The sequence below is a fragment of the Clinocottus analis genome, unplaced genomic scaffold, assembly GCF_023055335.1.
Source record: "Clinocottus analis isolate CAN_PGR_092001 unplaced genomic scaffold, fCliAna1.0.p SCAF_15, whole genome shotgun sequence".
Classification (NCBI taxonomy): Eukaryota; Metazoa; Chordata; class Actinopteri; order Perciformes; family Cottidae; genus Clinocottus; species Clinocottus analis.
The window spans coordinates 11,258,239-11,284,685 of NW_027175876.1; the positions used below are offsets into that span (position 1 = coordinate 11,258,239).

Sequence of the window (26,447 nt, forward strand, 5' to 3'; positions counted from 1 at the left end):
GCATTTCTGGAAAGTTGGCAGAGAAATTTGGACGTTATACTTCAGAAAGTTCCTTTTTTTTTTAAATTCTTTTTTTTTTTAGGGGAGGAAAAAGACTTCTCGAGTGTGGGAAATGATTTCCAGTGGAGCTTGGAGACAGTAATCCCACTGTCTGTCTCTGCCCTCCGTGTGGGCCGAGCTGCAGGGAAATCCACCCGCCGTACTCGGCTGGCTCCACTAACACCAGCCTCATTCCCTCCTTTCCCTTTGAACGATAAGGGGGGAAAACACTGAGGGTTTCACACACAACTGTTCCAGTTGTTTCCCTGCTGAGTCTCCGTGGTTCCAACATCCTTTGTGTAGTTGTTACAGTACGTGAGTGATCATTGAACTGTACACAATTCCACTGCTGGGCATGACAGCTGGCCACCGAGCGACCGATGTACACGGTGCTCTCGTAACGTGTGATTTGTAAGAGTTTTTCACCAGGATTGTTATCAGGCCAAAGAGCGGGCACACAGCTCCACATCCAAACATCACCCTCTGTGGAAACAGATTGGATGGAAATGCTGTGGTTCTGTGTGGAGGGTGGATTATTGGTCTACTGAAGGAAAACATTATCATAAGCAATGCCGGTCAACATTTACCTGCTTTCATGGTACATTTGCAACGTGTTGGAACGTGTATCAAATAGCTACTTAGTTCTAGTACGTAGTGAACTGAGTTTTGCAGACGATACCATTTTTTCTTCGGTTAAAAGGGTGATCCAGCCTAAGGAGCTCTGGGTACATCTCTAAACTAAATGTTTAGAGGTTAGAATACAGGATCAAAGATATATATTTTCACCAAGTTCGGGAAACGACCTTCATGCTAAAACCTACAGACTAATCAATAATGGAAGTAATAAATAGTCTCGGGTCTAGCCATAAACAACATTGACTGGTGGACGATGAAGTTGGTCTGCATTATTAATTTGCATGGACTTTATATAGCTTTAAGGATGAAGTGTGCATGATGAACGCAGTCTCCGTGATGCTTATAGCAGAAGGCTGTTGGGGAGCGACGGTTTACATTTCTCAAACAGCACACGCTCATTAACATAGATTTCCATGTGTCCTGATGCACGCTCTCCATTTGGCTCCAAAGACTCTTTTAAGGTGCTGAGATAATCCATATCCACTCCATCGGTCTGCAGTGGCATTTAGATCCTGCCGCGCTCACAATATTGAGCAGTGGAAGCTCTCGGGGGACGGCTGAGAAGGATCTATAAAGAGGAGCCCGGAGACACCCGAACAATTCAAGCAGCTCTGCAACCGCCCATAGCATCCCTCCCTCCTCCACTTCAGAGGCACCGCTGGGCCTGAGGAACCTTTAGCAGCAGGCCGAGAGCTGCTGGAAGCTAAACTCTGTGCAGGAGGATTGAATTATTCTCCTCCTCTGCTCGGAGCAGCAGGCGATGGGAATCCGTTTAGTTTTTGGTCACCAGCAGCAGGTCCGGCCGTAGGAGGTGCAGCAGGATTAGTAGGACATCACTCTGCATGTTTCGGCTTGTTTTTGTTGGCGTTGTCCCAATTTGTAATGCAGCCCCTCGGTTAGTTGTATTATGTCTACTCTTATCAGGTGATCGTGATGAATGCAGCAGCTGAAGTGAGCACATGCGCTCAGGTGACGGGGCCTATTGAAAGGGTATCTGTGGGACTCAAGTTACCGGCTTGACGCAGCCTTCTGTCAACACTACGTTGGCAGGTCTGCCGTTGCGTTGGCATGCTCTCGTCTCTGCTGTTGAATCGGCGAGCAATCACGGCATCTGAACGCCCGCCAGAAAACATTCAGATGCTGTGCTGGGTAGAAAGGCCAAATCCTAGGAATTGTCTGTATGGCATTTCCCATTTCTGTGCGTTTTCTTTTCTTCTTATATGGGTTATAACGTGTCATTGCTCCACAAGTGTGACATTTGGGTGTGTTCCAACATGTCGACCGTGCCTTAAATTGTGGCGCATTTCCTGCTTTGATTTGTGTAGTCAAATAGTCAAGGATGCGTTAGGATCATGTGTTCAGTGGACCTGTACTTTAACACTGCATCACATCATTTACCCATTCACACACTGATGGGAGGAGCCAGTGTTAGGATCATGTTTTCAGTGCTAACAAAGGCATTGCAGTTCATTAGGACTGTTTGTTCTATGAGGAGATAAATATTTAACTAAGGCTGCAAGTTGCAAATTATTTTTTATTCATCCATCGATTTTCTTTTTTTAATTTCTTTTCTAGATTAATTATTCTAAAACACCGAATGCCGAATGCCCCTCACAGTTTCCCCATAGCCGGTTACCCAAGGTAACAATTGTATTCAAATTCCTATTTTGTTGGACCAGCAGTCCAAAACACAGCACACAAACACAAAGTACAGCTGAGGCTGATGGGAGTGTCTTTAGATATTCCAAGTATTTTGCCATAAACTAAACAAATTTGACCTGTTGATGGCACTAGGTCAAGGGTTCGCCACAGTTTGTTCACGTTTTCTTTCCCAGGACGTATAGATTGTTGAATCAGTTGACTGCTCTGGTTCAATAGTTTGTTCTTCTTCCTGCACGTATCTCTATTCAAACCTTTTATTGTCAAAGTGTCGCAAATCGCTGGCGGTTTGAACAGTTTTGACGCAAAATATTCCCAGGTGAGTACGGCACCATATGCTGTTGTTTATTCGCAACACCCCCCAGTTTATTACGGCCTTTTAGCTGTAGTTCACAGCTAATCTCTATGTTTGGGCTCAGATAAGATAAGAACTAGCTGCTCTCACTGCTACTGCGACGAGGATTTAAAGTCAAAAATCTGTCTTTGTAGTGAACGCCCTGCATCCTGTTGGGGGAAATGAAGGATGAAAGTGCTTCTGTGTGAGACTACCAATGTATTCAGCTTCTTGTTTCTTTCCGGTTTGATACTATTATACATCAGTGCGTTTGCATCTAATCTGAAATGCGCACTCCACACTGACGTTATCATACGCCAGTAGCCGAGTGTTGTCAGCTCTCAGGGGCTTTGTCGTGAGAACAAAGCACTTATGAGAAGTGATTGCTCCTCGCGAGTCTCCCGGCAGAACAAGACTCGCTCGTGTTGTGCACAGAGCTGTGTTTCTCATTCATCACTAATATTAGCCCTGCCCGATGACAGCAAACATTAGCTCAGGCGCATTCCTGTGAAGCAGGTGAGGATTCCAAGAAGAGCCATGCAAAATTAATCCACCAAGTCATCGCTCCAAAAAAAAAAAAAAGCGACTGCAAACCTTTTTTTTCCCCGTCAGCTGTGTGTTACACTGCAGCTTTTAAATGGCCTGTTTGCATTTAAAATATGGCTGAGATGTAATATTGATGGGGTCTCCCGCCAGCAGAGAAATGAGACGAGCTTATCTTTTATTCATCAGCCAACTCGCACAGTCTGAATGTTGACATTCAGCAGCTCGGGTGCATAAAGTAAGAGCACCCGGGAAGCTAAACAGCCTTTTAATGCCGTGTACATTCACATTTATTTATGGTGTAGATAGTACTTCTCTACTTAAAGTCCACTGAAATAATCAAAGTAATGACACATGAGATGTCGCAACATTCAATGATAGTCCCGCGTGGTTGTGGGGATGCCATTAATATTGAACTTTAAGTGCGTCATAGACCTGGGAGTAACAAGCGGGTGTTAAGCAGGGGTCAGTGAGTGAGGATTAAGGTGTGCTGTCCCTCTCCGCCTCAGACGACAGGAAGTGAAACCCAACGTGCACTCGAGCAGGCTTCCTGAAGTGGAGATGCTGGCTGCTCATCTCGATGCTCTGCATTACCGCACAGAGCTGCAGAGCTGGAAATCCCTGATATCCTGTCCTGTGCCAGATGATGATGATGATGATGACGATGATGGTGATGTTGTTAATGAGAACCTTTCGAGGCCAGTAACAAGTGCACGCTTCCCGGGTGAATTCGCATGTGCTGATGATGAGTGCGGGGAGCTGCGCGGCTCCTCATCGATGACATCATCGCTGATGGGCTCCTCTCTGCGGCGTAGTGTTGGCACGCAGACACGGAGCCGCTGAATTAGAGGAGCTATTTACTTGGTGGTAGTATTTCAGGAGCTTTGGCTGCATGTTGAGATCTGCCCTTTTTTAACTCGCAGATTTTGTTCTCAGAAGAAAGTCTTTTTCAGCGTGTTGTTCTCATGAACACACCGCTGTCACAGCTGGCTAGCTTCTTTTAATTGAGTTATTTTTCCACCTGCTGGTATGGGAAGGTAACTCTTGAGGGATGGATCTGGCTTTTTAGTTGCTAAACTATGTTCACCAGCTAGTTGCCAACATTGTCTGATCCTTGGCACTGGGGAGGTGGTGTGTCTTTGTTCTTTCTCGTGAACACAATATGTCAGGAACACCTTGATTACATCTGGCACATCCACTCCAGGATGAACTGGTTCCAAGTTGAGTGACTCATTCATGTGTCAATGTCGCACACGTTGACGGAAGCAGACAACTGCAAGATGGTGTTAATTATTTTGTTCTGAAATATTTGGTTTTTCCGATCAAAAACTGAAATCTTGGAATGTTTTCAGTTTCAAGTCAAGAGTGAAGCCTCCGTCTTCGTACGTCAGGATTTAACGCCGTCCAGTCGTTCTTAAGCCCTCATCTTTGTGTCTTAAATCAATCTGAAATTGTAACCTTTCTTAAGAATGTGTTTTGTGTTGTTAAAATTGTAAATGTGTGATTTTAGGGCAACATCATTAAGATTAGCTTGACCTGACATGAGTCTAAACATTTAGTGCAACATCCAGCACCTGTTGTCTTCTCCTGTTTAAACTAGCAGAGACCACTAAACCAGGCGAATCGGAGACATTTGCACATTGTGCTTGTTTTGTCCCAGTGACTTCAGTGTTTCCCTCCAGTGGTCGTCCACCAGCTCCAATCTAGCACAAACCGCACGAGGGCTAAAAGATTTAGTCGAGTGCTTCAGAGATTCTCTGCTCTGTAGCTCCGTGTCATTTGTTTGTTGACACAAAGAGGTGGGTAGGAGTGTAAAACAGATGAAAAACCAGGGTGCGGCGTTATCTCTGTGAGCTGCTCTGTCATTACTGGAGTGCAGCCACCGGGCCGATGTGTTTTTGTTGTTATCAGTGTCTCGGGCCGGCCTCGGGGACAGCGTGCACCACCTCACCTCTTGTGTGGGCCTCCCTAACTGTCAGGCCTATGCCATTTACATGCAAGAATTGAGGGATGTTACGCTTTCGGTGGGGTCACATGGCATTTGTACGTCACGGTTGAGTTCGACTGCACACCTACGAATGAGCTCTTCGGTAACACGGCACTCTGTTATGTTAGTATAAGCACTTGGTTTAAGGCTGGGAACTCTCCGCCCACTCACCAGAAGCTATCGTCCCGACTGGCCTGAGTGACACAGGGCAATATTTACTCCTATTGACCTATTGATCCAGATCACATGCCTGAGTCCAGCTGGGGTTGCTGTGGTTTTGAGGGTATGTGTATTCGTAGGTGGAGTCGAAAAGGACAGGTCAGACCACCTAATGTCAAACCTGTTTTTCTGAATTAGCTCCACTTGTTTCTCTGACACCAGAATCTATAGCCGCCTGCAGACTGATGTGAACCTCACCTGTAACAATCTGCTGTGTGAAATACTGGCACACACACGCACACACACACGCACACGCACACACACACACACACTCAATGTGGCTTTATATCTCTCCATCAACCTTTGACCTCAGAGCTGGGTCCCTTTCTCCCAGAACAATAAAGATCAGTTGATGTTGGTTCAAATGAAAGCCAGGTATCGAGTGTTAGTCGCGTCTATCTCTGATGTGATGTTTTACACTTACTAAAGCAACAACAGTGTTTACTTTTTAATTCATTCACGTAAACAAATCAGCTGCTGTTATTGGTATTGATGTTGTGCCACTGGGTTGGGTAACGGCTCTCACAGAGCTATTTTAGTCTAATATTTAGCAATTTTTGTCATAGAAGTAGCCAGATTTGTAGAAAGCAGGCCCAAATATACATTTTAAGGCATGTAAGGATTATGATTTAAATCTCAATGCTGCAGCATTTTTAGACAATATTGTGCAACACCGTGAGCCGAACCTTCTCACCTACACCAGTGGTCAAAACCAGAAGAATGGAGGGCAGTTAAAGCAGATTGGTGTCCAGGGTTTTGCAGTGGGATGAACATATATGGGTGTAAATACTTCTGTGTACAAATTTTTTTTCATTTAACCAGGCCGGTCCCATTGAGATGCAATGACCTCTTTTTCCAAACGCCAAGACAGCAGCATAGAAAAGTTTCAACAGTCACCAGACGTGCAGAAATGACATAAAACGATAAGGCAACAGGACTAAAGCTCCGGATTCACACCAAAACGAGAACAAATGCGATATGAAGTCGCTCCAGTGTCTCTCACACGAGTCTTCAAAGTTTCAAGGTTGATGAGCTCCTTTAACTTGAGAGTTTTTTGCAGTGCATCCCAAGCAGCAGGTGCAGCCACAGCACCAGTGTAACACCATTTGATGACTGTTTTTAATTATTATTAACACTGACTGTACCTGTCTCTCACCACCAGACATTGCTGTGGTGGAGATGACGGATGCTTTCCGCCAGCCCTCGCTCTTCTACCACCTGGGAGTGAGAGAGAGCTTCAGCATGGCCAACAACATCATCCTGTACTGCGACACCAATTCCGACTCCCTCCAGTCTCTGCAGGTACAGTAAGCCGTCGCTCCCCGAACCGAATACAGGACAAACCTGCCCTGGTCGCGTATACACATAAGCCAAACAGCCTCTGTGGCCCACAAAGGTGGTGATTAAAGGCTATATTTAGGAGGAGGGAGGGGATTGACATACATGTGATTTGGTGGCGGCAGCAGCTCATAAATGTGTCAATAATTTGATGGAAGGAAATGTACTTATGAACCATTTGGAAGCCAGCGATGGCCTCATTTAGTCGAGGATGAGCAGCAAATGAGGGTGAAATTTGAATTCAGGGAGGAGCCTGTCTGTTTTCTACGATTCAATTAGTAACTCCTTTTTTAAATGGTAATTATCTGCAGTTGTTATATATTTATTTTTGTTGCTCAGTGGTGTTTTCTGTAATGCAATTCAGAAATCACCAGCACTGTTTCTTTTTTGTAATGTTTCCTGGTGGTATGCGTTGGCTGAAACATTGCAAAGTACATCACGGTTACAGATTTCAGTAAAGTGGGGTGGGAACTTAAGTCATGGCCCAAAAAGCAGGTCCAGGCATCGGTCTAAGTATTGCTCGTCATTGAAATACCTCTTCGTCCTGCTCATACAGATAGAACCTGATAACCAAATGAGAGCATGGAGAATATTGTGCACTCTTGCTGTAGGTGCTCAGCCGCGGCTGTGGTCATTACTCATGTTATCAAGTTCTTTGAGTGGAGGAGGGCAGCTGTAACAAAGACCACCTCCGCTAACTGTGGTTGATTTGGTAACAGTGTGTCAATCTGTTATAGCAATCTCTCATGAAGAGTAAAACATATTTAGTCATTCAAATGTCAGATTGTTACCCAAAAATCTCACCCAGGCACATTTTGTCTGAGTCAAAACATATGGCAGCAGTGTGAGCCTCGTAGCTCCTGTGTGGCAGACAAGATGTGTCTGAGGCTCAAGCTGAACATATTTCAAACCTCCTGCTGTAGGCGACTTGTGGCAGAGGAACACTGGAGCCTTTATTGTAGGTATTTAGTGCAGTGAGAGGAGTCTCATGGTGACCGCAATCCCCAGCCAGCCTCCACCTCGCTGTGCAGTGAACATATAATACTACACGGCCTTCAGAAGTCAAGATAAACATGACATTATACACCAAATGCACAGCCTCTGCTCTATTATTTCTGCACTTTCTGGTCAAATTGCTTCAGATGGCCTGTCCTAATGCAGACTGCTACTTAATAGGAGTTCCTGTGGTCTGCCGTGGTTCCCGCCCGCCCCGCCGGGCAGTCGGCGAGCTGCTCTCCTCCCTGCCTGAAAAGGCCACTTTTCTCTGGCGGTTTTCTGTGAGCTCTATCAGGCTGCTAAATTGTTTCAATGGGTGTTTTTGAACACCCATTACAACACATCAAGACCTAAAGAGGCCTTTTTGTACCCACGTGCTGGTCGTGCTTCTTTCTCAGTGAATTTAAGGCAAAGAAGCTTGTCACATTTTGGGCAAAATTTGCTTTTAGGTTTTGTTTTTTAAAATAATTCACCCACGTGATCTGCACAGGTCCAATTAGTTATTGAAACATGGAGCCCACACTGTCACTAACTGCACTCCCTGAGCAAATGTTTTCACATTTCTTGGGGGGTGAAAGAGAAAGGCAATTTTCAAGAGAAGCGGGAAGAAGGGTCTAAGTCTTCTTCACTAATGCTGAAGCGCCTCCACACAGACAAAGTGTGGTTGGGACGGTAATGTCTGTGCTGCTGACTTCCAAAGCAAAACTAATATGTGGCACGTGTGTAAATGTGACCGACAAAAAATAGGAAATGATACTGGTCATTGGTCATTGCCAACCAGCTGAAGTTTTGTCAATTGCCAATCAATTTCCATTGGGAGCCGATTGATCGGTGGATCTTTACTGGCAGCCTCTATAATCCTATAGTTAGTTCATTTAAGTTAAAGCCTGCAAGTACAAACTTTCTTTGAATCCAAACATAACTCCCTTTTAGTGGCCAAATATTTGTCTTTCTGCCAGACACTTTTCAGTATGCCTGAAAGGAACTAAAGCAGTCACTTTTAATGTACACAAAGCCTCCAGGTCTAACACACACGTAGAATGTATTTCCTTCCTCATAAAACATTTGCAAAACTTGCATTGCTTCATACAGCCTGTGGTTTCTTTTTATTGGTGCATGTCTACACTTTGTGCATTAATGGCAACAACTGTTGCCACATAATGTGTGTTATAGTGTGACAGCTTTTAACCAGAGACATTCATCAGGTATCATCAAGGGGCTAAACTCACAAAAGGTTTATTGAATGTTATTGTCACTAATATGTCTGAATTGTAGTTGAACTCGAAATGTTCTTGTGTAAACTTTAATGTATTTTTCTCTTCTCCTTTTAGGAGATAATTTGCCAGAAGAACACTGTAAGTACACAAAGCAATCTTTGCCTTTCACACATTACTCACACGTTGCTCACACATTACAGACCGTATGTGCTGCAAAGAATATGTTTTTTACAACGTGCAGTGAGCCCGGTGTCTAACACCTTGTGTGTATCTCCTTGGTGCGATAAAGGTTTTCTCTTATTCAACCCATTATTATTTCGACACTGGGATAAATATTTCACCGAATGTAAACTGACATCACTTCCATAGCAATGTTTTCTCTCATGGCAGCTGCTGTGGTGACGGCTTTGATCTTCACAAAAAGGGTCGAGCATTTTGAATATTTCACTTGCAAAAACTGCAGCATTCAAATGAGGAATTTCCGTTCTTTTCTGACTAACGTCATGTCGTTTCTTATAAAATCCCAACGTTATTTAGATTTGCATACTGAAATACAAGGTATAAAATGCAGCCTTTTTTCAAAAATGTATGTATGTATACATCTTAATGAACTGAAAACACACAGTGAAAGGTTTGCAGTTCTGAAATAAAAACACAAACAACTCCCAGACAGATCTATAACGATAGCATGAACTCATGTTTACAATGTGTGTTAAGGTATTACATCAAGTAAAAAGTAGAGTAATTTTAGACTTCTATACATTTAAACTACTGTTTGAACCCAGAGGAGTCGCCCCCTGATGGCCAGTAGAGAGAATGCAGGTTTAAGGCATTCCCGCTCTGACTTCACTTTTCCGACCCGGAGGCTGGCGCCTGGTGAAGACTCATTAAAACAAATCCCTCAGTCATCACTTTTGACCCAGTAGAGGTGTGTGGTGTCTGTTTCTACAGTAATTTAGCCCTCTGCCTGTATTTTCTCTTATTATTTTGCTATATTTGGGACGTGTCTGGGTGTCAACAAAGAGCGTCTGCGCGGTGTAACCTCTAGCCAATAACGGCGTGCAGGGTGTATTTCCTGTTCAAGTCATCAAATACTGCCACTTTGGCTCTGTCCTCGGCATCTGATAGGTGCACAGAACCACGAGGCACCCTTCAACGCCCGTGTTGTGCTACAGCGCTGTGTTTTTATTTGACTGAGAGGAGGGGTGAGCCACACACGGAGACAAAAGGCGGGCGCTTCGGCTGCATTCATTCACAATCCGGCAACGCTGCAACTTCTCGCATCGGTTGAGATGTTGGTGTGTTTATTTGTGCTTTTAGATTGTAATTGGAGACACATTTATTTAATCTCTTTGGTGGGAGAAAAAAAAACGGTTAATCCAAAAACTATTTCTTTTGACAGGTTTAAATCATAAAATGTAAGTTGTTTCCTCAAACCCAAGGGGATCTCTTCAGACTGCAGTCCAAATTTCAAAGGAATTTAAATTACGGTGATGTAAAACAGAAATACAGCAAACGCTCTCATTTCAGCAGTTGGAAGTAACACATCATTTACATCTCTGCTTGACTGAACCATATCCGATTAATTGCTTATCAACCAATTATAAGACAGAAGCTGGAGTCCAGGTTCAGGCCTGAGATGAAAGGCTTCGGCTCTCCGAAGTGGCTTTCTACAGAGGAAGGAGGTAACGCTGCGCTGCATGAAACACACTGATCCCTGACCCTGACTGGCACCATGTGAGAGTTGATTATCACTCACAGAGATGTGAACTCACTGAGCTCCCTGATGTGCACTCACTGTTTTTGTTCTGGCTCGGTCTTGCTCTTATTAGGGCACTTCATTCCCCTTTACTCGGCTGCATGTGCTCTGAGCTTGCCCTCTGTGCTGGTGAAAGTGCACTTCAAGTGCAATAACAGCAGAGTTTTTTAATATCTTTTTTTTTTTGTTTTACATTTTCTATCCCTTTGAGGGGATTGTAGTTGTTTTTTTCTGCATGAGCAATGATTAACAATAGTTGTAACTCGGTTTTTATTAACTTTCATTCCCATGGAAGCGCCTAAACTCCTCAGGTTAAAACACATTTTGGACATTATATCCATCATAATCATACACAACAGCAAACCTCCAATGTGATGACATTAGCACCTCCCTCCTGCAAGCATAACATTTTAACCTGCAGTAGTCTCTGCAATCAAACATTTCATTCAAACTTTACCCTTAAAATTAGAACCTTCATCTTTTCTGTCAGCAACTTGTATTTCTACACTTGAGTAGGCAGTACAGGCACAGGAATCCATGAAAATGACAGTCATGCTAACTAACCCATGCTTCATTTTGATACTCTTGCAAGGTCTTGAACATTCATATGATGTCTACATAAAGGTTATAATGCTGAAAGACCTCCAGCGCAAAAAAAGCTTGTCAATCACAAAGTAGTGTAAATGATTTTCTTCATCGTAACCTGCTGCTGTTGCAGAGTAAAGCCAGTTAGTCATAGTATTATAGTGCAGTATTCCAGATGATGGTGTAATTCAAATGTTATCCCATGCTGACTAAACATACGTTAGTATCTATTTTTTAAGTAGTAAGTCACTTTTGCAGGAGAAAAAGACAAGGTTTGCTTGAAAAACGTAACACTCCAACAAGTCTGGCGGGTGTTGGCTGCAGTTTAAAGTTCCCCAGATGAGATGAGCGAGACACAAAGCCGCTAACGTTGCTCTCAACTGATATAGTAGCATCTTCGTTCCTGTGGACCTGAACGGAAACCTTTATAACTTCTAACCCACAAAATAATGTTGTCTGTAGTCCTTTGTTTTGTCAGTAAGGATTGGCCACTAATCTAACTAGTATGCTAATGTTTGATAATTATACTCTTTAATGCATTCCATACAATTTTGCTCTTCTATCTTATGATTGGACTTTGTCTTTGTTACCAGTAACTTGCACAGTTGCCCCTTGTGCTGGTGCAATTGCATTTAATTTCATTTAAACAAATGTATTTAAAATAATTGTAAATGTGTAGTTACAGCTGCTTTAACAAAAGCATGTGTTGCTAATTGTATAGAACTAAGTGCATTTACCTACCGTGGTAGTTGAATACAGGTAATTCCCCTCCATTGGTGCATATCCAATCACTGTAATTACAACACATTGCTTTGTGACGCTACCCACAGACTTCAAATCTGCAGCTCATACATACACACTCTGGGAGCTTTAGGCCGCGCCGGAGCTGACCACGAGTGGTTACTTCCTTAAAAGGTTAATGACTCTCGGATCCGTCGTATAAATGAACGGCTCACAACAAGTTGTGGTGGACTCTCTGTGTGTCTCTGCGAAGGTGAGTGAGTAAGCACGCAAACCTCCAATCCCCCCGTAACTGCAAATGGACAGATGGACCATCGGCAAGGCTAACGCACCAGATGACTCACTCGCTGTGTAACTGACTCACTCTCGGTCAGATTCACCAGATTCCCAGAGAGCCAGCGCTGTCGCATGCGTTTCACCCCGCAGCTGAGAGGCTGGTTACCTGTAAGCATCATCCGGGAGTCGGCTTCAAATGACCTGCAGCCGCTCTGAAATAAGCATCGAGAACACGCCTCATGTGATCTTATGACCACACAGATCTCACACACGCGCAAACACAGAGGAGCTAATTATAGGGGACGTTCCGCTTTTCCGGATTTTTTGCAACCTGCCTGGTTACACCTAACAGAAACAGGGGTCACAGGTTTATTTGTCAAAGGCATGCACCGCCACTGCAGCCACCGCTGATGTCATGATCCGCTGATGCACAAGAGGAAGTAGTCTTCCTGCGGGTGGCTTTCATTGCTTCAACGCCGCCGCGCCTCCCTTTCAGTTCCTTCTCCTTCTGTTGGCAGCGAGAGCAGCAGCAGTGTGTTCTCTCAAAGCGGCTGCACGGAGAGCTAAATCCATGACAGAATATTAAAGCCGTCAGGATGCAGCTGGGTAGCAGCCCAACCGCCTTCAGACGCTCTCATGTTGCGTTTCACCACACATCTGACATTCTGGGAATAGCGCTCCTCGAAAATGCCTCGGCTGTTTCTTGAGGATGTGAAAAGTGGATTTCCTGCCTCTTTTTTTCTCTCTCTCTCTCTCTCTCTCTTTTTCTCTCTGCACTGCAAACACCACAGCCACGTGTTTCCTCGTTGTTTATTCGGCAGTGGAAGGCCACCGCAACAGAAGCGTCACGACCGCGCCTGGAGAATAATGTCGAGTTAGAACAAATGCAGACAGAAAATACAGAAACTCTTCCCCCCAGACAAAACACAGATGTCACGAATTAGAGCTGACTAAATAAAGAACACGTTTAGTGCTACTGTACAAGAGCAGCTCAAACTGAAACAGACATGAAACAAAATTGCTCTTGCATGCTGCAGCTGCAGCGCATAACAGGGTGGATTCATACTCGATGAGCAGCAGAGGCTTCGTTCTGTTTCTGCTTGATTTTCATGAGCACTAAGTGGAATTTGTAAGTGCGCGGCTGGCATTGTTTGCGGTTGCAAGAAAGCAGCTCCTAACAGGACTCTCGGCACCGACGCAGATCTCTCCTCCTGTCTGCTGCCTGGTAGACGGGTTCAGAGGAGACCACGCAACACAAACACTATTGTCTGTGAGGACGGATCAGCTGTTGTTACCTGAAACCGTCTCAAACAGGGGAAACGGAGCAGACTTCCTCCAGGCCATCTGCTTCCTCCCTGTAAATTGTAATGTTTTTCTATACAGTAAAATTGTTTGTAAAGAGCCTTTTGTTAAATCGTTTGAATAGATGAGGTAATACTTTGTTGATTGGTTGTATTTCCTGTAAATGCATTTACAAATATGGCCTGTAAATACGTACTGTAAGAACACGTTTTTTAACTGCTAATGATACATTATACTCCAAGTTTGGTCACTGATACATGTGTAGAGCCACTTTAAAATAACTGCATCAAGAGACCTATCTTTTTATGGAAATATTGCATTATAATTTGTAAATGTACAGGGTGAAAAAAGCAAAGTAATAGTTTGAATTGAAAGTTATTTTTCTTGACCTTGAAAGAGGAGATGACTGAAAAAGGATTATTTACTAACTCGTCTGGAGGCTTCAATCTTCCCTTTAGAAGATGGAGTTTCACGATTATCATTAAATTGCTCAAATTCTCAAATTGTATTCTTGTTTATTGCCACTTTCTTTTCCATATTGCCGTGAAAGTTGAGGGTGAAATTGGAAATAAAAGTTGACATGACAATCTTTCTCCGAGGTCTATTTACCAGACAATTGCATCGCAAAATCTTCTTCAGCAGATTGAGTTCAAGGAGAGAACACAAGGACAAGAACGGGCTTTTGAATTTTCAGCCAACATGAAGAAGTCCAATAAGTGCTTAAAAAAATGGAAATGACACGTTCCATGGAAACGGGTAAATCCAGCTGCGAAGGAAGTTGGTGTGATATAATAAAAAAAATTGCAGAAGAGCGAAATGGACGTTGCGGTTGGACGTCTAGACAACTAAACATTTGCCGTAGCGTCGACATACTATGTCTATTGAAGACGTGAAGATTCAAATACAGATATGTGTACTATTATCCCTTTTGGGTCACAATAAATCTAACTATCGAGTCTTTTGGTTTCTCCAAATAATAAACCCACATTTGGCTAAAATTTAGCTGATGCCACAACGTTATACAAAAAGAGTCATCTGATGCTTATATGCACCAAAAGCTAATTCCCCGAACTTTGTCTCTTGCATCAACAGACGTGCTCAGCCAACTACACCTTCATCCCGTACATGGTGACGCCCCACAACAAGGTGTACAGCTGTGAGGGCAGCCTGATGAAGGGCCTGACGGAGCTGATGCAGCCCAGCTTTGAGATGCTGCTGGGGCCCATCTGCATGCCGCTGCTCGACCGCTTCGTCCAGGTGCTCAAGGTGTCCCAGGCAAACTCCCAGTAAGTATTCTGCAGGACTGACGGCGGTTGGACTGAGCCAAAGATTGTCCATCATCCTTCCACAAACATGCCGTTGATGCGATCCATCGCCATGGCCAAAAGACGCTCCATGAAGGATGCTGAACAACATGAATTGAGTTGTAGCTTTAGCTTAGACTAGCTGGCTAGACCTCACCTGCTTAAGCGAAGTTAGCCTTCCTGTTTATTTCATAATTTTACATGCTGTTTTTGAGGAAGTTGTACATTTCCAAGCCATATTGATTGTCTGTCTTTATTCACGTTTGACCACATGTACCGTGGTTATTGCATTTTGGCTTTGAACGGCTGAATGTGATTAGAAGGTTGTTTTCCTGCGATCCAGAAAACGGTTATGACCGTGAATTGTCATTTACTGTTCGAGGAAACACTTTCACATTTACAGCAAATCATTGTGTTGGAGGATGAGGAAGCTAAATATTTCTTTTATTTTGAGCTCGGTCTGCAAACCAGAAGTTCCTCTGAAGGCAGCGTGCAGTAAAAGGGGGCGGGGCCATAGAGGTTATATGGTAAAACAGTGTTCAACTGGTTTCATTGTAAATACAAGCTGAGGTGTCTCTTTTTAAGTTTCGATCTCTTTTCATTTACATGACTGATGAGGCGTAAGTCATTAAAGTGTTTGTTAAAGATTCAGCTCGTGTTCATGTTTGAGGAGCACTGTGACTGTTTCTCCTTTGTTTTACTATCCCACTCTTACTATTTTTACTTGCTGTAATTATTTCCATGTAGTGCATCTCTCAACCTTGACTTGCGTGGTAGTGATCTACATTTTTTTTTTGAAACTTTTTACACCGCCTCAGTTGCTGGGGTAATATTTTAGGCTTTCCTGCCAACAGGCGATGCAGCAGCCAGCTAGCTCTCGCTCAGCTCCAGGAATAGTGACTCCGGTTTTACAGCCGTATAAAAGAAAAATGTGTACTTTGATAAATCTTCCTGTCTCCTGGATACCAACATGCATGAAGGTATAACCATTAAGCAAAGCAGAGCGTTTTCGGATGCGCAATCGCAGGTAGTATTCTGTGCATTGTGTGAAGGAGCACGACTACCATTTATAATAAACGTAATGTCGTCTGCTTCACGGCACTGAGACCTGTGCTGCCGATATATGTCTTTACTGTTTGCTGATGTCATGTGTTTGGAGGGTATTGGCCTTTTTTGAAGGTCAATGTTGCCTTGGTCCAATATAATGGAGGTTTAAGCTTATTTAATTTCAGTCAGCTCACCCACATGGGACCCATTTATTATGGGAATAAAGTGAGTCTTTATTTGGCTTAATCACTCCCAGCAAGGACGCACATGACAGAAAAGAGTGGGGAGAGATAATAATCTGCAGCAGATGATCATCATCACATGGATCTTTGGAGATGTGTTAACATTAGTGGTGACTTTTACCACCACTACAGAAACTCCAGTGTTATCATGGGTTGATATTCAGGGATATGATGTCTAAAACCACACAAAAACAGAGGCACACACCTGTATTAGGAGAGATATTCAGCAGCAATCTAATCATAAATTACATTTATCGAAGTACAAAAATAGAAAGAAATATTTTTTTCATAATTTTTCTATGGTGAGGAAATCATAAAATATGATGACAAAGTTTCAAAACCATTCCAAAACCTACTGTGATGAGAAAAAAAAAAAGCACATGCAGTCGTGAATGAAGATCCGAGAAATTGAAACTTCCATTGAAAAGCTGCGTTATGTGCCGTAAACTTACACATTCAACGGGTCTATTCATCAATTGCTGTGTTCAAAAATATGAACGAGCATATGACAAGAGGATATCCAATGTGTGTTTGTAAATAACGATGCTTTCGGTTCATTGTCTTAATTAAATGATTTCCTCCACAAAATCCAGTGAAACTAGTATCAGGAGCTGTGAGGCCCCGCTTTGTCCAGTCCCAATAATAACCTATATAAACTATGAACAATGTTTTGTACATGTATTGTTTCAAACTACTTTACTAAAAGTGAAAATATTTTAACACATTTATGAAATAATTCCTCTGAAAAACTAATTTAAGACAAGTGTAAAGTAACTCCTCAGCGATCAGAAATGATGTACGGCAGGAAATTAGTTAATAAACTAAATCATGTTAGAAATGCCCCCTGAAAACAATTTGGTTATTATGGTTTTCGGAAAGCAATAACCTTCCTAATTCAACTAACTTTAAATAATAGAAACGGTTTTCGATGTATTTCCTAATCATGAATTCATAAACTCTCTTACGCATCTTCTTGTCCTGCAGCCAGTATTTCCGAGAGACGATCCTGAATGAGATCCGTAAGGCCCGGGAGCTGTACACCGGCATGGAGCTGGCTGCCGAGCTGAGCCGCATCCAGCAGCGGCTGGACAACGTGGAGTGCCTTTCGGTCGACATCGTCATCAACCTGCTGCTGACGTACCGGGACATCCAGGTAAACATCAGCATGTTGTTGTCAGGGGTCAAATGAGGCCCGCTGCCTGAGGATACGTTAACAAATTGGATGATTAGGAGAGACAGTTGGTTGTTGTTGCTTCCTGTTGTTTTTCAGAAGCGAATAATCACATTGGGAGTGACTTTTTCTACATTTCACTATTCCCCTGACAAATAAATTTACCCTGAAAGCAAAGCGCCCTCTTCTTGTTCTGTGCCATGAAGCAACCTGTGTGTGTGTGCTGTCGAACAATCCCTTAGTTCTCCTGCCCATGACCCTCAGAGAGGATCAGAGATATGTCTTTACTTCAGTAGGATCTCACAGTTTAAAGTTCAAACCCCCACAAAAAGAATAGAGGAAAACATGCAAATGCTCTAAATATAAAGTTCCACAACTACTGATTACTTTCTCGAACGTTAATTGTTAGATAATCGTGAAAAATAAAATATAAAAGTTGCTGATTGATTAATTTAAAATCTTTCAGCAGCTAACAATAACATGGCAAACCTCAAATAATTGTGTTTACGTGCAAAGTATTGCTCAAGTTCAACTTGCATAAAAAAAAACCTTAAACAAATGAACCAATCAGGATGCACCTCTCATCACCAGATTCAAACCTTGTCCTAACCCTGATTGTGCGCCCCTGAGAACACAACTCTTTAGAGAAGGCCATGCAAAAATCATCCAGCCCGACATCTCAAAAAGTTTCTAAGATCCACTATGAAGGTGTCAGACATCTATCCAACCACTGACGCACCTCTTAAGTTCAAACAAATTGCCAACTCAGAGCAGATGATCTGTGACTGCTGCTCATGTGCCCGACCTTGGCAGAGGAAGCCACTGTACGGCCCTACTGTACACGTTTAGAGAGAGGTGAGTGCCTCATCATCAATCCGTCAGCGTCATCCCTGTTACGAGACGGGGGCCGTCGCAGACCGCCTGTGGAGAGCTCCAGGCGAAGCGTTTGGTCTGCTCGTCTTAAATCTGCCGCTCTTTCCGCTCTTTACTCTCCGCATTGCAATGGCACTCACCGCCCCAAAATCCTCCCACTCGCCATAGGCAGCGCTCAACCTCATGAATCTTTCATTAGAACAACAAGCATTGAGGACGTGCTGAATTATTCAACACGCTTTGGGTACAGTGACTGCGTCGCCAAGTAGCAGCAACAAAAATATGATGAAGGGGCCTTTCAATGATTGAAGTGCTTTTGGTGTTAAGCAGACAGTTGAGAATCAGACAGAGTGAAGGAAGAGACATCAGAAACTCTCCCTCAGGCCTCGAAGCGGCGCAGCACCTTCATGGGTCGCAGCGTGTGTTCGGAGGACATTTGGTGCAGAGATACTCGGACAACTGTCCCACAATGCTTTGAAAATCAGTAGCAGATGCAAGAGGAAGCTCACCAGTGTGTTCCTCACGTACCGCGCAGGATTATGAGTCCATCGTGAAGCTGGTGGAGACGCTGGAGAAGCTGCCGACCTTTGACCCCATGGCCCATCCACATGTGAAGTTCCACTACGCCTTTGCACTGAATCGGTAAGATACACCCGGTGACACTTAGCCAGCAACGTTCAGTTTCACAGCTTGTTGCGTCTTTATTTATTGAATGAGGAGGTTTTGGTTGAGTTTGTGTCTCCCAACATGTGAACAATGCAAAGACGTTTTTCATGAACACATATTAGCGAGGGGAGTCTCACTGTCGACGTTAGGTCATCGCCATGCTCTTCTGTGCATCTTCTCAATTCTTCACTGTGTTTTTTTATGTTTTGGCACAGTTACTTTGTATTTTTAGATATTGCCTATGTATTCATTAACGTGTTCATCACCAGAAGTTCACTTGTTGTTTTAAAGCTTAAAGCCTTTGACTGCTTTGTCTTTGTGTGTTATATGTCGACCAGAGTGGTAGGTAGGTCATAGGTGGTCAGTTGAAATTGCACAGACACACACCTTCAATCAAAAGTCGGTCCACAGTTAGGAACCTCCGTTCTCAATGTTGACATTGGGACATTAAACTGCAGGCGACACACAGACACAAAACCTTCCAACCAATTTTCGTGTTCGCTCAATCCTGTCGTCCGTTTGGTCCTAACAGAGACACAACGATGGACTCTGAGATGTCAGAAAACTCAGTGGAGGAAACTCCCTCTTCATCTCCGCCCTTTCCTGTTATTTCCGCCAATCAAGACGGCACATGGTCTATTATTGCTTACGTACACATTTATAAACCAACCAGTTTATTTTGGTTTTATCAGTTTTTGAGAGGGTTTCATACGCAGCACTGGTGGGAGAACTTTCCTCAAAACTCCAGTTAAATCTTTAAAAAAAAAAAAAAAGTGAAGTTACAAGCGGCTTCCAAGCAGCAGAAATTATTAGTAGCACGTGTGCTGCTGATTTGCGCAGGAAAAAAAGACAGAAGTACGACACAGAGAGGTTGTGACTGCCTGTTTCTCACCAGCTGCCTTTCTTGTAAACTTCCTGCGGTTTTCTTCGCGTAACGGCCTCAAACGGCAGTAAAGCACGCTGCTCTTTCATTTGGCAGCAATCGTAATATATTTCTGCAGGGTGCCAAGAAGCCCGTGCGTCTTCACTGTTCCTGTCTGGCATGTTACCAGGATGTGATATTGTGTTTACGAGCTGCAGGCAGCAGCGCTGAGACATTTTGTCAGACGGACTCGCATGATAAGCGTTAACGACAGAGGACACTCCCTCAGTTCAGTTGAGGCCGCGAGCGGAGGCAAACGTCTCACCGTGTCAGCGCACCTATCCAACAGGAGGATTAGTCACCGTCGCTACAACGGCGCGTACATGTGATTGTTATGCAACGTGTTCTAATGATTTTTTTTTTTTTCATGAGGTATAAGAGGATTGGGACGATGATTTATACTTTTTTTTTTTATTTTATTTTGTCCACCTCTTATTTGATTGGATTAATGTTTGTTTTTTTGATGCACGTTCATACTTTTTTAAAAATGATTGATGATTGACACTAGTTGTCAAGATAACATCTAAATGAATGCATTATATTGTTTAGAATCCACAGAAATGCATGTAATATTTGCATCTGACAAGGTAAAATTATGATATATACCTTGGGATGATTTGAATTCCTCTTAGCATCATAGCATGTATATCAGATTAACCTCTATATACCTTTTAATATTTCATTTTGTGCAATTGTTTTTGGCAACATTGTTTTTTAGCGTGACTTTTTCATCAGTGTGACGAAGTGTTTAGCTCCCTAAAATTAGACAAAATAGACATTCCCAATTGGCTATTTTGTTCAGTTTCTCCATTTGTTTTCCAGAAAACACACTATTTCTATTAGTGTGGAAGAATATATTGAAAGCGTTGATGCTTTTCTCTGCCTCTGACCCACCTACATGCTCTGATAATAACCTCCATAGTAAAAACGTGTGGCATATTTGAAGAGATTTTCCTCCATGTCGCCCTCTCCTAGTGGACAGTTTAGTGTTCCCCAATAGAAGATGCCTTTTCTTTTTCCGTAAAAGATGTGTCATTGTGGACACTTATCTATATTGAAGATTTGATTATGAAATAACTGATATTACACAGGCGTCTTATAAAAGCCGCCCCTGTCATAAGTTAATGGTGCATTGTGGGCGACTGCACAATAGCGTGACGGAGCAGAACAATCGTTCTCTTTGGAGCTCCGAACCAGAACAAATGTTCCTCTTCAAGTGGACTTTTATAAATCATTAGTTCTCAGCTCTGACCCAGCGGCGTGCAGCACGCCGAGCCCTGAGGGTATCAATATTCCGCTTTAACAAGTTAGGCGTGACGGATGCTCTGAAGTCGGTGCTCCGCCTCCCGAAGGAGCTCTCAGGTTGAAGTGTGCGAGGACTAATTGGCTCCGGCCTCTTGTCTGCAGCAGGGCGGCGTCGGGCTGCTGGGCTCCTGACGAGAGCAGAGGAAGAATCTCCTCCATCCAAATACCAGTCGCCACTCTGGAGAGAGGGAAGGGAGGAACAGTGAGCTGCATTAGGAGGGGAGCGGGTCTCGACTCCCTCTGGACGGTCTCCATGGCAATAGCTGTCAGCTCATATGTTTTATTTAACTTTCACGCTCTGGAAAGGAGCCACGATTTGTTTATATCACACGTTGTGCCCGTGTGCGAGACTTCTCCTCGCAACACCACACATTTCTTTCTGAAGTCTGTTTTGACACGTTCATTAACTCGAGAACAAAGCCTCGTCCAAATTTCATCCCTCGAGAACAAAAACTGCCCTCATGGAACAGAGACTGTGAGCACTTTGCTGCTTAAATTAACATAATAATGAGGATATTCCTGAAGATATGAGGGACCTTAGTTGGTATTAACGCCCTGTATGTTATATAATACAAGTATGAAGAGAAGCATGTACAAATGTGATAATAATCTTAAGTGATGGCATTATCCTAACCGATTAATACATGGCCATTAAGGATTGATGCATCGCGGCGATTACATCATGCAGATCTTGTTTGATTCTTGGCTTCGTCTCGTTGCTGTGGTGCTCTGCACTGCAGTGCACAGTGGTTTAAAATAGCATGTCCAGTAATGTGACATTTTCTGTTGCTTACGGTCTACGAGTTGGTTTAGTTGTTATTTTCAGGATAATATTTCAGGCTTAAGTTTTGACACAGACATTGTGGTCCGCTGCAGGAAAGCCCCCCGAGCCGCCCAAACAACCAACAAAAGTCACGTATTCAAACACCTAATCGACTAATCCATTGTGACGCCGCTTGTGTTATTCCCTGTCTTGTATTAGATGCGTTCTTTCTTTCCAGTCCAGTTGAAGTGTCTGGACTGCACTGTGGGCTGTTTTGTCGATTGAACATGTGCTTAGAAGTATTGGTTGGACCCTCGTTGGTATGAATGAGGAACATCAGAAACACCTCAGAGTCTCACGCAGTAACAGTCAGCGAGGGCTCAGACCAAAAGACCGGCTCCAAAATAACCATGAAGTTGATTTGGTCATTACGACTTCATTATGGTAACATTTATAGCAGGCGCTTGTACTACACTTAGTCAGGTCGACCTAATGAACTCATAACTTGGGTTATAATTGATTACATGCGACTCCGAACATGTATTTATTGAAAAATTGTAAGAAAAAATTAAATTGTGACTTTAATCAACTTTAATAATAACAATTCATTTGATTTATTGTTTGGTTTTTTCATTATTCCACCCTGGCGCTCATGTTTTGTTTTTATAACAGCAGAAGCATAAATGACATCTTTTCTGCACACTGAGTGATCGGAACAGGAAATATAATGGAAGCAAAACATTCATGTAATTCAATAAATTAAAACCTCAAGAGCTTGCTGTTCATTTCCTTTTTTTTAAATGGGTTTCTCGCTGTAGAGCCTTCATTATTTCCTCCCAGGTTAGTTATTACAGAACCATCTGCACCTGAATGATCCACTGGAGGCTCACAGGACTAAATACAAGTGGAGGTTCTGTTAATGAAGCCAGTACCAACAGAGTGGCCTCCGCTGTGCCGGGTATCACTTCCCTGACAATAATGTTCTCCAGCTGCAAACAAACAAACAAACACACACACACACACACAAACACACACACACACACACACACACACACACACACACACACACATCCTGCTGCTGTCGCTAATTTTGATTGATTTGATTGTTCAAACCAGTAATTATTTCATGCAACCGAAAACAAACAGGGTCTCGTGCTCTGTTTACACTTCATGCACTCAACTATGTGATGCAACTTGTATTCTTTGCAACTAAATGAACACTCATTGTGAGTGAAGACTACAAGTTAGAAGACTACAGGGCTGAAGACTACAAGTTAGAAAATGAAACAACTCTCGGGGTGAGGAAAGAAGTGAGTTTACCAGACCTCTGCAGCCCGACTCTCATCTCTACTTGAGGCTAACGGCTTGAGGCTACATTAGCCCCCTGAACCTGCTGTGTGGCTGTTGCATTGTGGGTAATGTAAGAACGAGGTTTTGATAAAAGGACAATATATCTGGTTCTGTTGCATCAATCCGGATCCTTTTTAACTGTCCATTGTGAGGGTGATAATGTTATAGAGTGAAATACTAAATCAGTAAAGTATCAGGTGTCAGAAAAAAAAAACATTCTTGAATGCATAATACTTGTTCTAAATTTGGATCATGAGCAAATTTCCCCAAATATGGATGTCGTGTATGAAATGCCTTGGGAGTTGAATTGGTGGACGGTGCTCTCACTTGTTTTATGTCTCCCATTGTTGTTACATGAGAGAAGGCGTGTCGACTGTTACTCCCTTCATGATTTGTGGAAAGTGCTTACGTGTCCTTACCAAAAACAGAAAGCAGTGGAAAGGCGTGTTGAGTGGAATGTGAAATGTTTAAAGCAGCCCTTTGAAATAGGATTGATGATCTTTAGAAAATGTGCCAATTGTTCCATTTGTTTCCAGAGTAAATGCAGCTAATGTCCCCTTATTCAAAACCGAGTATAGTCTACGATTCATCAGCGAAGTTTGAAAGACTTGCTACAGACAGATGAAAAAGAAAAAAAGAATGTCTTTAGTTGGTGTAGCTCAGGTTAAGATGTCCCGACACCTAAGGGTCTCACATGCTTGGATCGATATTTTTGCTCCACATATTTTGCTACATTGCTGCACACTGACTTCACATCCTTCCTGACGTTGCATGCTGTCTGTTTGTGAGTGTAGGAGGAACCTGCTGGGCGACAGACAGAAGGCTCTGGACATAATGCTGCCGCTGGTGGAGGCCGAGGAGCAGGTGGCCTCGGACATCTACTGCCTGGTGGGGCGGATCTATAAAGACATGTTCCTGGAGTCTCATTTCGCCGACACAGCGAGCAGAGACAGCGGCACACAATGGTGAGAGAGCCGGGCAGGATGTCAGCCGAGTCACATATACATGTTGCTAGAAGAAATGTTCCAAAGGGCAAGGTGCAGGATGGATGTCTTCGAGGTGACTCACTGGATCGCGGCACCACAGGATTAAGAGTCTACTGTGAATAGAAGACTTTCATAGCTGTTATCATAAAGGTAAAACCCTTTAAGTCAGGAGAAACACCATGATGGAAAAACCAAGAGGGTTTAAGACGCTGACAAAGACGTCTATGATTCAAGTGATAAAGTGATGTTAAAAGGTCTGCCTTGTTGTCTCCGTGGCGCTTGCGGCCAATCAAGCCTCATTTTGAAGATCTTGTTTCTGGAATAAATAGTACAGGTGCAGCGTTTCCCTTTTTTAATAGCCCTAAAAGTGGATGCCTCGTTTAAAGGTTGAAGCTTTTTCTTGCTAATGCACCACTCTTCAGATCTGATTGATTTCTTAAAAGGAAGAACGCAGTCAATACCAATAGATAAACACTGTTGCTTAAAAGATCTATGTAGGTATTACACTGTGACGTGTTGAAAGATAATGATCTTCACAGTGTGCTTTTCTGTAGATGGAATTATGTAAGCATAATTCAATGGTTGCATTTCCACACATTTGTCAAGTTTTGATTAATTGAGGTACTCCATCGCTTCCTTTAACCACCGAATGGGACTACGGGGTAACGAGGTCCTACTTTCTAGGTACACAACTTGTTTGTATATACTGTATGTATTATATATACATTTGAGTAAGGCAGTCAGAATAAACATATCTTCATATTTAATTTGAATGACACATGATCATTTGTCATGTTTTTAAATTGCCTTCAAAACACTCATTTAATGGATGATCTTGACTTGCATCATTGAATCCCTTAAACACACTCAAAATATACAAATTAATTCTTGCCAAATACAATGAGCCTCCAGATCTTCACAATGTTTAAGTCAAGGAAGGGTTTAGTAAACAGGAAATACATTTTCTTATTTCTTTTATTCAATACTATCATCAAAATGCTCGAATGCTCTGCCAAAAAACCAAGAGCAGGCAGCAGGATGTGCTTGATGCTGATGAGTCAGCAGAGTGAGATGTATGTGGAGGGTTTCCAGCAGCTTGTTGACTCCAGGAAGGCCGTTCTGATTAAAATCAAAGTGTTACTTGCTACTATCTTGTTTCCGATCTCCCGCGAGTATGTCAGTCATTTGAGTCTATAATATACGATGGAAGTTGACTTAATAACCGAGCAAAAATGATAGCAGAAGGCTGCTGGTTGCTTTTATCTGAAAATTGCTCTTCGATTGAATAAGCTGCATGCGTTATCGAGCGCCCATCTGGATATTATTTTCATTTCCATGTCACAAGTTGGCAGAAGCTCCTAATAACATTCACACTCCTTCCCTCAGCACAACAGATTGCTCATTAAATAAATGAGAATTTCTTGGGTACTCATTGTGGCGGTTTGCAGTGTTGTGGTCCCAACTCAATATGGTCGTAATTGTTTTTGTAAGTTGAAGTGTCTCAGGGAGCCGGGCGGCCCAATGAAGCCATCCTTTATCTCAGACATGGTTTGGCGGGGAATGACGCTTTTATTATTATTTATTGAAGTCATTTGTTTTATTCTACTTTCAGGTTTAAAAAAGGCTTTGAGTCAGAGCCAACACTTCACTCTGGGATCAACTACGCCGTTCTGCTCCTGGCAGCCGGGCACCAGTTTGAAACATCTTTCGAACTTCGCAAAGTGGGTGAGTGGACGCAGCATTGGATGTCTGTCTTTGCTCTGCAACAGCCCGTTGCAGTCAGTCGGATCTATCCATGGCATGTATGGTTTGAAGAAAAAGGTAGAAAAATAGCTCAAGGAATATGATTTGTATCCCTGTAAGGAAACCTGCAAGTTAAAGCTGCACTTGTGAATATCTTTATTCAGACAAAAATGATTTCATTATCACAATAGTTGGTCTCCAACGACCAAGGAGGGAAATATGCGGCTGTTAAGTAGCTGCAAGCGCCACTATGTTCTTTAGCTACGACCGCTTGCTGGGAAAGTTAGCATAGCATTGTGATTTAGAGCTATAAAGCTACAGAGCAGAGGGACACTACAGAGTTGGAAGATAATACTCTGTGTGCATCAATACATGCAGCCTCTGTCACATCACACTTAGTCCTTTGATCCAGTGTATTGTAAAAAAAAAAATTGACTATTGTTG

General features: G+C 43.0%; 1 protein-coding gene across 1 annotated transcript in view; it reads left to right on the forward strand.

Annotated features, from left to right (window-relative positions):
- map3k5 (mitogen-activated protein kinase kinase kinase 5) overlaps positions 1-26,447 on the forward strand; it is a 60,541-nt gene that overhangs the window by 9,721 nt on the left and 24,373 nt on the right. Inside the window, exons 2-8 of the mRNA XM_068577040.1 lie at positions 6,580-6,719; positions 9,083-9,106; positions 14,724-14,917; positions 17,209-17,377; positions 18,804-18,910; positions 24,069-24,239; positions 25,873-25,985. Coding sequence (XP_068433141.1) covers positions 6,580-6,719; positions 9,083-9,106; positions 14,724-14,917; positions 17,209-17,377; positions 18,804-18,910; positions 24,069-24,239; positions 25,873-25,985 — 918 coding nt within the window. The remainder of the gene's footprint in view (positions 1-6,579; positions 6,720-9,082; positions 9,107-14,723; positions 14,918-17,208; positions 17,378-18,803; positions 18,911-24,068; positions 24,240-25,872; positions 25,986-26,447) is intronic.